The sequence below is a fragment of the Telopea speciosissima genome, chromosome 4 (genome assembly GCF_018873765.1).
Source record: "Telopea speciosissima isolate NSW1024214 ecotype Mountain lineage chromosome 4, Tspe_v1, whole genome shotgun sequence".
Lineage (NCBI taxonomy): Eukaryota > Viridiplantae > Streptophyta > Magnoliopsida > Proteales > Proteaceae > Telopea > Telopea speciosissima.
Genome location: NC_057919.1, coordinates 15,807,961 through 15,819,645, shown reverse-complemented (window position 1 = coordinate 15,819,645; position 11,685 = coordinate 15,807,961). Strand labels below are relative to the sequence as shown.

The 11,685-nt window shown below is 39.0% G+C and overlaps 1 protein-coding gene across 1 annotated transcript; it reads right to left on the bottom strand.

Moving 5' to 3' along the window:
- Positions 1–2,440: 2,440 nt before the first annotated feature.
- On the bottom strand, positions 2,441–10,981 carry LOC122659680 (30S ribosomal protein S9, chloroplastic-like). Its single transcript, XM_043854781.1, has 2 exons — positions 10,542–10,981; positions 2,441–2,938 (listed from the first exon to the last, which is right to left on the bottom strand). Exons 1-2 carry the CDS (start codon positions 10,884–10,886, stop codon positions 2,651–2,653), a joined length of 633 nt encoding a protein of 210 aa, XP_043710716.1. The 5' UTR covers positions 10,887–10,981; the 3' UTR covers positions 2,441–2,650.
- Between the last annotated feature and the right edge of the window lie 704 nt (positions 10,982–11,685).

The following is an 11,685-nucleotide window of genomic DNA, read 5'->3' as shown; positions in this document are numbered from 1 at the left end:
AGAAACACAAATTGAAAGCAAAAAATGTGCACGATACAGACTCAATATTCACGAATCACCACCACCACCACCACCACAGAATAGAAGAACTTCTCTTAATATGCAATATATACAAGTTTCCTCTTCTTCTTTTTTTTTCTAGTGGAAAAAACAAATTTTTTTTCCAACTGTACCATGAAACACTGATACAGAATTACTCCAAAATCATAGAAACACAAAAAAAACTGTTTTTGACTCAGAAACAAATATTTTGGAACAAAAACATTGTCATACAGAGCCTAATGTCTCTTCCTTAAAGTACAAAGTCGATAATATCCTTACTATTCCCAATACCCTCTCAATACCATTGGAATGCCTCTCCCTTGACCGTTGTAGAAGGAAATCTATGAAATCTGTCCCTTTTTTATCCCCCAAATGATAGGAAGTTTTAAATGGGAAAAAGAACATTGCCTGGTCACATGGATCTTGTGCCTAGACATAGGAGCGTCCAAAATTACCATCTCTCTCTCCATAAAATAAAAAATCTCATCTATATTGATGTCCCTATGTGTACTCTCATTGGCCCCAGTATTAGTGCAGGGACAATGCGACCAGGCAACAATCTCTTATCCTTCTTCTCAATTATCCTTCACAATCTTTACTACCAAGCTACAACTTGTCTCACGTTTATATTGTGTATACCTGTCATATGAACCAACCTTTCTTTCAAGGTCACCAACCACTTTGACCCACATGTTCAAGCAGAACTCAGATGATTTGATGAAAGGATAGGCGCTATACACCTTGAAATAACCCCATGTCAAATTTTAGGTGCATTTGTTTATTTTTAAATTTTTTAAGTTAATCTCGATCTCAATCTCAATCTAGGATCAACGAATACTGTCATATCAATCTCAATATTTTGTGGGTTCTGGAGATCCCATCCCCCTGAAGTTCTCAACTCTAAATTGTGGCTAAGAGAATGAACGTGTTTGAAATCATATGGTGGCCTTTTTTAATTTAAGGTTATGTTTGGAATGATTTGTTGGAATGCATTATCGACCTAGGGATAATGCACCCTACCCTTATCCCCAAGTTCCACAAATAGGGGGGGGAAATGACCACCCTACCCCTGTCCGACCATACTGCCAGGGGTGGGTGGGGTCCACACCCCCCTACCAAGCTGCTGCCAACCCTACTATGACTAAGATCTTTTGTAACCTTTTTTTTGATAAGTTAATGCACTACTGCTTTTACACTGGAACATGTATATTGCAGAAAATGTTTCTGCCCATACAGGCCAAGCAAGCTCCTGCCAACCCTGCTGTGCCCATTGTATTCTGCACCCCTCCTTAGGTTATCTAAAATAAGCTACCTGCTATTCAAGACTGAATTAAGTATCCACTTATGCTTTATACCTAACACCCACACATCATAAAAAGGGAAAAGAAAAGAAAGAAAGGAAAGCATACTCTGTCTCATCTTTAAATATATCTCATGATCTTAATTGTTTGAACTTTGAACCTGAACCAGAGCCCAATCCACTTCCCTCCCCTCTCCCCCTCACTCCCAAAACACACCCTCCAAGAGAAAAAGGAAAGGAAGAAAACTGATCCTTCACAGGTCAAACTGAAGACTTGGTGGCAGAGGAGAGAAAATGTATTAATCTTATTGAATTTCCATCAGGAAGGTATAAATCATGTAAAATTTTGTTTGATCCTAATTAAACTCAGGTAGGAAAAAATTGCCCTACAGGCTAGGTTAAATATTGCCAAACCCTATATAAGGCTACTCCCTAGGGCTAAAATGTCATACATTTCGATGTACTGGATCATGATAGATTCCACCTATGAAATCACCTGTGCCTGAATGCTATTAACTGCTCATCCCAACTAGTTCAATTTAGAGGTGAAGAAAACATTTGAAAGAGGCTCCAATATTTAACTTGACCATGCATATTTTTGGCATAGGCAATTTCTTACTCGGTACATTTCAACATTTGAAAAGCGGAGTTCACATGGTTATGCACCATCTAACCTTAAATATTTTTGGCATAGGCAATCTATATTCTGGGATTAATTGGCTGGTCATTCTCCAGAAATTCACATTGCATTTGGTGCTAGATATCAGCCTTACAAGCTGATCCCAGGAACTGCCCAGCATTACTCTTCTTAAACTCCAGCATTATGTCATCCTTTCTTGTACTTTGAATAGTCAATGAATTATTTTAATGACCCCAAGTGGTGGCTTTCTATAAACTCAAGAAGGAATGAGTATATCAGGGAAGATCAATCTGAAATACATTGAAGAAGGATTAAAAATTTCAGTATCAGTATTCTTATCCTAATCTTCTTCACATATAGAAGGTGCATGTTACTGGAGTAGCACTAGCTGTTACATTGTGGTGCATATATTACTTACCCACAAAGGCTCTTCCAAACCAACATAGCTGCAGCACGTTTAAGAATTCAAGGGAAAACCTTATATTTCAGTCTAAACAAAAATGAGAATTTTTACAGTGTTAAAATTCACTAGGACACCAATAATTATGGACCAAGTTGAAATTATATGAGAAATCACAGGAACATACCACAGGAGAATAAATGTTTCAGAATCTCAACAAACATGGCCGGAAAAAAATCTACACTGATGAGTATTCTGAGTTCCAACCTCAACGTTTTGAGAATTGTGGAGCTTTTCGGGCCTTCTTGAGACCTGCTTTCTTCCTCTCAACCACTCTCGAGTCTCTAGTAAGAAGGCCTTCCTTTCTAAGAGGCCCTCTGTGGTTCTCACTCACCTTCAGCAAAGCCCGAGCTATTCCAAGAGAGATTGCCTGGGCCTGACCAGAAAGACCACCCCCATGGGCTTTAACAAACACATCATAACTACTGTCATATCCTAAAGTTGCCAACGGAACTTTGACATATTGGAGCCATAATGGATTCCCTTGAAGATAATCCTGTACAACATCAAGGACCCAATCATTAGCTACAACCATAACAAAACCATGAAAGAAACTTGAGAAATTATTGTGAAATGAATTTAGAAGCTAAGGCATTACTAATATGAATTGGAAGAAGAATGTTCCAATTAAGGACTAGTAAAATGGTGATTCAGTACGATTATCTCATTCATGCATCATGATTAACTGCTACAGAATTTTCCTCATTTCTCCTACATCAACTTTTCCACCTCTGCAGATAATAGTATATAATGCGACAAAATGTAATTTTAAATGGGTAGTTAAACAGACTTTTTAGTCAAGAACAGAAAGTATATGTCTGTAAGCCCTGTCCAATGTCCTGCACTCTAACACTATGCTATTGGAAAATATTTGCATGCACAAAATCATCAAAAGAAAAAAAAATTGCATGATTATACTACTGCATTGGAGGCAAAAGGCTAGTTTAAACATACTGCATAATTAATAGGACAGAATATGATATTAAATAGGAATTACTAATTACTGCCTGAATATTGTTGTTTTCTTATTTTTAAGGATCCAATCTCTAGGTCATATCCAAAACAATCTAAACTTGTACACCTACTATCCTTTTTCTTTCTTTTTACCCTAAATGATCGTGGATGTATTCTAGGTAATTAAGCCTAAATAAGCCTGCAAGTTTCAAATACATCCTTCAACTCCACTGTTGTGAAAATTCAAGCTATTAAAGCGACAACTTAAAAGTGCCGCAGGAAATCATAGCATCTCAAGTGTCAAGTCTAGAAAAATGGATGTACTAGTTGGAGTTGAAACAAGGATCTACCAATGACTAGTAACTATACACTTTTCATGGATTCCTTGTACAACTTTTTCTTCCCGACTGCCATAAATTCTCACCACTCATACTATCCATCCTGTATTGAATAGCTCACTCTAACATGTTATAACCTAAGAAATAACTAAATTCTTACCACTCATACTTGCACCCGTCAATTGACCTTGAAGCCCAATGTTTGTTACTCCATTTCCTTCCTCGATCTCTTGCTTATTCATGGTGTTACCTGTTGTACCTTGCGTCTGAGTGAATTGCTTTTCATTTTCCCCTTTCTTTATACTCTCCCTACAGAAGTACAGTGCACTTGACATTTGACAACCAATTTGATGGGTGCCATGGGACTTTGGAGTACCAAGATTTTGTATAAGCCCACTAAATAAACACCCAGAGTGCAGATTTTCTTTTTCCAATTTATCATTGGGTGGCATCTTTATTTCTAGTATCCCCATTAAGGATGATTCTTACCATACTACCTAACCAATTCAAGGTTGGCAAGACAAGAAAGAATTAAAAAAGTAAAAAAAGGGCGTACCCAGTGCACGAGGCCCCCACCACTGCGGGGTCTGAGTAGGGTCATAATGTATGCAGCCTTACCCCTGCTTTCACAGAGAGGCTGTTACCAGATCAAAGAAAAGTATTTCAAGATATTTTCCAATTCAATGACCAAAGAAAAGTATTTCATTTGGATTGTTACAGAAAGGTCATGGATGGAACTTAAATATTCTTCCACTTGTAGGAGTCTTTCACTTTGAAACACAGAAGGAATAAACACACAAACCCATTAGTTATGGTTATTTGGAATATGGATTGGTTGGCGTATGAATCTTATATTGACAGGTTTTAACTTGCAAGGGGCAAGCAATTCTGATATATTTGCTTTTGAATAGGTACAAATATGACATGGACTGGCTTTCTAACTTGCAAGAGGCAAGTTATGTTATAAAATTTGTAAAATGAGTCATTTAATCACATGTTAAAGTAGTTCTAGATTGGTAGGAGACCAACTAGAAGCCAATAACAAGATCTGCTATGAACACTAAATCGGCTAAGGCTAAAATAGGTACTTTCGTAAAATTAGGGTTAGAGTTTGATGTGTGGGTTATGTCAAGTTGATGTAGGGGAGTTTATCAGTAAAGATCCTGAGATGGTTTGATGAAGGGAAGTATGTAAACTTAAATGGGCAGCAGGTTAGGGTTAGGTTTTCTGGGTTTCTGAATAGAGGAATATGGGGGATTCTAGGATTTAGGATGATCAGTTTTGGCTAGGGTTTGGATCGAGCTCTCCTTAGGATGTGAGAGTGACTCGGTCCAAATATGGGCAGGTTTTGATGGTGGACTTGGTTTGTGCAGGTTTTAGGGTTTGTGGAGATTGATTCAAGTAGGGAGAAGTTAGGGTTTTAATAGAAGATGGTGGCTGGGCTTAGGATCGAGTGTTCCCTAGTGGTAGGGAAGTAAGTGATCAAAATTTGGGGTTTTGTGGATGGGTGGTTAGGTCTGGCTTGGTTGTTGATGTTGTAAAAGTGAAAATTAAAAAGGGGGATTGTTAGGGTTGGGATGTGACAGGATTAGAAGAAGAATTGTGGGAATGGGGAACACTTCTAACTCACTGTTGTTGCAGAGAAATCCTGGCAGCAGTTTGATGGAATTTAAAAACTTGAATAAAAATAAGAACTTAAAAAGAGAACTTCAAAAGAACCACCCGGGCTTCACGCCGCAAGGTGTTGATTGAATCAAACACCAATCCCACCAACGAACCACCCGGACTTTCCACCGCACGGTGTCAATCGGATCAAACACTGATCCCACCAGTCTTGATCAAACACAAGTAAAAAATCTTCAATGGAGAAGAAGAGCAGCAAAAAGCTTTCATTAATATCAAAATTCATCTTCAATACTTGGCCCCCTTACAATCTTATATAAAAGACTCAAAAATAAAATCCTACACTAAAAAGGAAAGGCCTAACTAAATCCTTAACCTATTAGGTAACCTAAACTAACTAGGAAAGTGAAATAGACTCAAAGCACGGCTGGATTTATAGTCTTAATCCAGCCCAACTTAAATAGTCACATGACCACTTAACTTGTCACATGACCACTTAACCAAGTCACATGATCACTTAAGTGATCACATGACCACTAATTACATAAAAATAAAACTAAGTAAAGAATCCCGTATGCAACCTAATTACCCATATTTTAGGCCAATAAAAGTGACCTATTACATTGGAAACCCATGGGATCAAAGGCCCAACATGTATATAACCCAACCCTAGACTTGTTCCTAAGCAAAGAAGCCCAGTTTGGTGATGAATTTGCATCACATGTGTTTATGTTATTGAACAAGTTTGCAATTAGATAAACTCAAAATTAATTGATGTCATTCCCTGAGTTTTTATATACAGAAAAAAATACAGGATTGTTTTCAGAAGGCTACAGCCAAAATTCGGTGGGAGTTTGGCGTGGTTGACATCTTTTATATACAGTATTGTTTTGAGAAGGCTCTACAAGCCAAGGAACTATTGAAACCACCTTTGAGACGACCTGGTTTCCAAGCCAGGAACTACACAAGGACACCAAACAGTGTTGCTTCAGATAGTTTCACAGTTCAACATACACGTACTCCCACAACTACCGATAAAGGAAAAGCTCCCATGAGTGCCGGAGGTGAGGTAAAGTGCTATCATTGCAACAACTACGACCACTTAACCAAGTTTTACCCTCAACGTCCAAAGAATGCTATTGTAGCCACTGTTGAAGCCAATCCAGAGACAGAGTTTTATGATGGAATCTCTCATGAGGAGTAGGCTGAAGAGCAACCGGCTAAGGATGGTAAGAAAACTCATGGCACTCCATTCTAGTGCTTGGCCCCAAACGACTAAAAACTGTGACTGACAAAGATAAAGGAGCACGGCACTACATGGAGAGTGAGATAGTGGAAGTCGAAGAAATAACTGAAGGGGACTCTGTGGACACGACATTCAAGTATGCATCTGGTCTTTAGGTTGAGCACATAGCCCGAGTATTTCGAAGAGAAGAGAAGACTCCTTGCCTTGAGAACTACATTCCCAACTTACGAGAGCTGCCAGAATTCTGCTATAGGCTGAAACGGGACATTCATCATACACACGTTAATCTCTCAACGTACTAAAACTCGAGGTTGAGTTTCTTTCAAGTTGGGAAGAGCTGATATAGATCGAGGGAGGAGGATGAAGAGAATAAGGCCAGCCAGCCTAGCCCATAAAGAGCCACCCTTTGTGGTTGAGCTTGGTCCACTTTATGGGCCAGGTTTGGGCCCATGAATAGGTATTTTAATTAGTCCAAGCATGGAGGACTTTAAAAGTTTCTGTTTCTTTCCATTTTCAATAGATTTTACTCTATTATGTAGTGGTTAGTTACTACTTAGTTGTTGTTTCTATTTTTATAATATTTACTATTTTGACAATTTGAAGCTATTAACGAAGCTCCTCTCACGCAAGGAAGGTCCTATTGTTTCTGTATTTCATTAAGTTAATAAATAAGAAAGGATGGGCACTACTACAGCCCATGACTTGGCCATATGAATTGCTCTTTGCAGCTGTTTTGTTCTGTCAGATGTGAGATTCCTATGAGAGACAAGTAACCCTAATGAGATACTAGTGGTGTTGGTGAGAGACTAGCAAGATGGAATTAGAGGCACTTACATATCTTCTTCTTCTTCTATTTGGTTGATTCTGTTTTCTCCATTCTGGCCTGTGCATCAAGGTGAGTGATAGGACTGATTTCTACTTGCTGTTGAATGATTGTTGGGTTCGTATGCTGTGATATTCCGTCAATATTGGAAGACTAAAGATTTTCTGTTGATAGAAGTGGCTTGCGCTTCACTGCTTTGATGTTCTTTGACTGCAAATCCCAAATGAATGATATTCCAACATCTAATCACTGGTTTGTTGACAAACTTTGGGGATTCCAAGAGATAACCAAGCACTGCCTTCAATATTAGTTTGGGACTGTTCCGACCTGTGGTCTGATAGTTGCTGGTGGTTGCTAATTTCTGACTAAAATTACTATTTTCATGAGGTTGTTAGTTTATGTAATCTGGCCATTGGACTAAGATGAGTTTTGTGTATGATGTTCAATCTAATGTTATGTAGATCGAAGCATGAAGAAGACAGACACAATTACTGAATGAAATTTTGAGGCATTCTTGCACTCGATTAGGGGAGTAAAACCCCTGTTCAACAGCTGGGATAACTGTGGATGAGACCCAGGCTGAGAGAGCCATTCCCCTACACACACACCCCCCCCTTCTCTTCTATTGCAATCGATCCTTTGTGCTACGTTTTCTCTGTTGATCAATACAAGTGCTGTGAAGAATCCTTCGAAGGCTGCAATCATTCCCCAAACACTCCAAGTCTGTTGTTGCTGCTGCTGTACCCATCGATTGAAGACCTCTACTGCTCCTGCGAGTTGTCTCTCAGCTGCAACATCAGAGTGGGATATCTCCCCTTGATCAAAACCTGCAGAGATTTGGAGCATCACCCCCTCCATTCGATCCCCACTTCTACCCAATTCCATTGGCTAGAATCCTCCATATTCACAAACCTTCTATTTTCATTCCCCCTTCATAACTTCACTTCTGTCTATCAAAATTACACCAAACTTGCTGCAGATCATGTACTCCACAGGGCCTCCACTTGATCCAAACTTGAGCCCCAACTGCTGGCTGGTTCGGCCTGCAGGGTATGAGTTTCTATTTTGGTGTTGATGTCATGTCTTCCAATTCAACCATCAGAATCAAGTGAGATTTTCAGCAGTGCTTCTCCTCCATACAAGCACCAATCGACCTGAGTTTGATCCCTTTCCAATGGCTGGTTTGGTTCATATTTACTAAGTTACTAATTCTGATTTTGTTTCTAATTTGATGTTCTGCTGCAACCTATCGTCGATCCTACTGTAGAGTGGTTCTTAATTGAACCCCTTCTACATTATAATGAGTAGAGGATATGTCATTAGTTTGATGATGATACAGCCTGGTTTCTAAATCTGAAACCGTAGTTACTATTTCTTGACCTTACTATATCTCTATATCTAACCATTGGATTGGAGTCAAACTTTGGGAAGTTGAAAACCCCTAGGGAGACCTAGTACTGCTAGTAATTTGGGGCTGATCCCTGGCTTTTAGTGTATCATCCTTTGATTATCAGTTTTTCCCCTCCCCTGGTTTTTGATGTAGCATCATCTTATCAGTTGTTTGATGTTTAGATAGGGATCCCCCCTTTGTCTTGCTTTTGGGTTGTATCTTTGAACTCTGCTCTTTTATTTTTTCATTCACACCCCCCCTCCCAAACTCCGCCCCCTCCCAAAAAAAAGGGTCTGATCAGAATTCTGTTTCGGGAGATATCACAGACTTTGTTCTGCTGGTTGTCCACTTCTACAATCCTGTTGTGAGTAGGATTCTGAAATCTACTTATGATGTTGTTTTGAATCCATCAGGTTAAGGCAAATAGCAGATGTTCTAGAGAGAGTTGAGAGAAAGGAGAGACATATTGATCGAGTAACACAATTAACCTTTATAGTCATGAATCTAATCTTCCAATCCGCATTCTGGACATCTGAAATCCATCATTTCAGTAGCACTCTCGCTCTCAGTTCGTCAAATCCGCAAACTGAGAACGAGTTCATTCCCCTGGGCTGAAGAATTAGGGCACTAAGGTTATAACTCATAGTAGTTAGCAAGATGGACAAAAAGCAGAAAACATGGCACTGACAATATGTGGAAATGGACTACAACAACCACAACTCAGCCTTATCCCAACTAATATGTGGAAATGGACTATACCTTGAAAATTGAAGTATATGATATGAATGACACACGTAGATACGTGCATATAATGCTATGAATTTGGTATCAGGGATGGAACTCTAACATATTCAGGATTGTGATAGGTTATAATTAGATAATGCTCTTTTGGGGAAAATATTTTGTATTATTATTATTTTTTTTTTGGAATTTATAACTTGAATTGTTCATTGTTTATATTAAGGTTCACGCTGGTGATGTTTAGGCTCTGAGCATTTAAGTATAAAAAGACACGGACATGACATAGGATGTGTTTGAAGGGAAATATTAAGTTTTGAATGTTTATTTTGTCAACAAGATTTTTCTTTTAATAGCTCTTCTCTCCAACTCTCTCTTCCCATCTATGTTTTTGTATTTGGAAGATTCTTCTACTATGCTTTTTTGTGATATTAATCAATATATAAGTATATAACACCATTTCAATTATGTTAACCTTGAATTCACAGATCTGAAGTTGCAATCAACCAGTAGACTTTTGTGAAAGGATACGGATTCATATTAGTCGTTTTGTAGCTGATTCCTACATGTTGTATTATTGTATGACAGAAGATTCCAAGAACCACAACAAATAAAATTCTGTTATTACCACAGAGATGCTGTCCATAGATCAAATTATTTCATAAAATGGATTTCATTTGACTATCGATGGATCCTTAATATGAGAAGTCAATACATTTGCATTAACGTTAGCTTTTCTGCTGCTTTCTTTGAGCTTCTCTTCTAATTCTTTTGAGGATTGAATTCGGTAGAATTCTTTTAATTGATTGTATAGGTGTAAAATATTGTATAAAGTTGTTCTTTATATCTTTTTAAAGACATAGTATTACAGGGGAAACACATTCGGTCAAGTCTAGCTAAAATTTGAGGATCGAAAGCTTCTCCAACATGAACTAAAAAACAGAATAAAAGAACCGTAATTACGAGGAAGTTAGAGTAGTTGGTTACTTTGGCGTCACGGTAATTGATGATAATTTTGCCAGTTCCTTCCTGGAGAACGACACGAGCGATGGCGCATTTCCTTCGACCCGTTCCAATTATAGTCTGAGCGGCGAAACCACCGGGGAGCCTCGACTTGACGTACTTTTCGATACTTGTCGTTTCCAAATCCACCTGAGAGGCAACAGCAGCAGCGGAGGCAGCTACGACGAGGACTGGGGTTTTGAGAGTAAGGGAGTTAGGGAAAGATCTGGGTTGGGAAAGGCAGAGGTTTCGTGGTTTCTGAGAGACCCGAGAAGAGAACGAGAGAGAGGAGAAGGAAGCCGAGAGTGAGGAGACGGAAATACTAGCCATTTTCTTTTAGCTTTCCCTGCTCTTCTTCTCTTTTCACGCTTGTGTTGTTGTCTTGGACTTCGGCAGTAGTCTTCTCAGGGGTGGTTCCCGGTGGGATTTGAGCGGGTGGAGAAGAACGGATAAAGCTCTGTTCAAATGACATATATACCCCTTTTTCTGCCCTCTTTTGTCCTCTAGGCCTCTGTCTCCAATTTCCAAAAGCCTTAAATCGTTTGGTCCATAGACCCGGTCGGTCCGTTAAGACATGTTCTAGTCCCATACATTAGCGAAACCGGTCAAACCGACCAGCCTGATCGAAAACCCTGAATCAAACCAAACCAATTCCCTATCAGACCGGCTTTAGTTTGGAGTAATACAAAACCAGCTGAAAATCGGACCACACCAGACCAATTGAAAACCGGCCAAAAATTAACCAGAATCTAAAAAAATTGATTTTCCCATAATTATTTTTAGGGTAAAAGAAAATCGTTGTCAAGTCTGTGTGGTCCATGCAGAATCAAGGGGGCCAATAAGAGTGTGCACAGGGGTATTAACAAGGGTGAGATTTCTTTATTTTGGGAAAGCAAGAACATCATTTTGTACAATCCTGTGTCTAGGTGCACGCTACACGTAGCCTCACATGGATAACCAAAATTGAATCAGACCAAGCCCAATCTCAAACTGAAAAAAAAGTGGGGGAGCTGATAAGAGAAAACTAAAATTAACAAACTGAAACAGTTGTCAAGCCTTCTCTTACCGGGCCGGTTTTGGTTTCACCAATTGTCAGCTCAAAATCGGTTCAACCCAACTGAAAATTGGA

What these genes read in the sequence shown, in the direction of transcription:
- LOC122659680 (XM_043854781.1), bottom strand. Translation starts at nt 10,886, where the DNA reads ATGGCTAGTATTTCCGTCTCCTCACTCTCGGCTTCCTTCTCCTCTCTC. An exon ending in TCAATTACCGTGACGCCAAA is followed by an intron (nt 2,939 to 10,541) that starts GTAACCAACTAC and finishes GATGTTGTACAG; the next exon opens with GATTATCTTCAAGGGAATCC.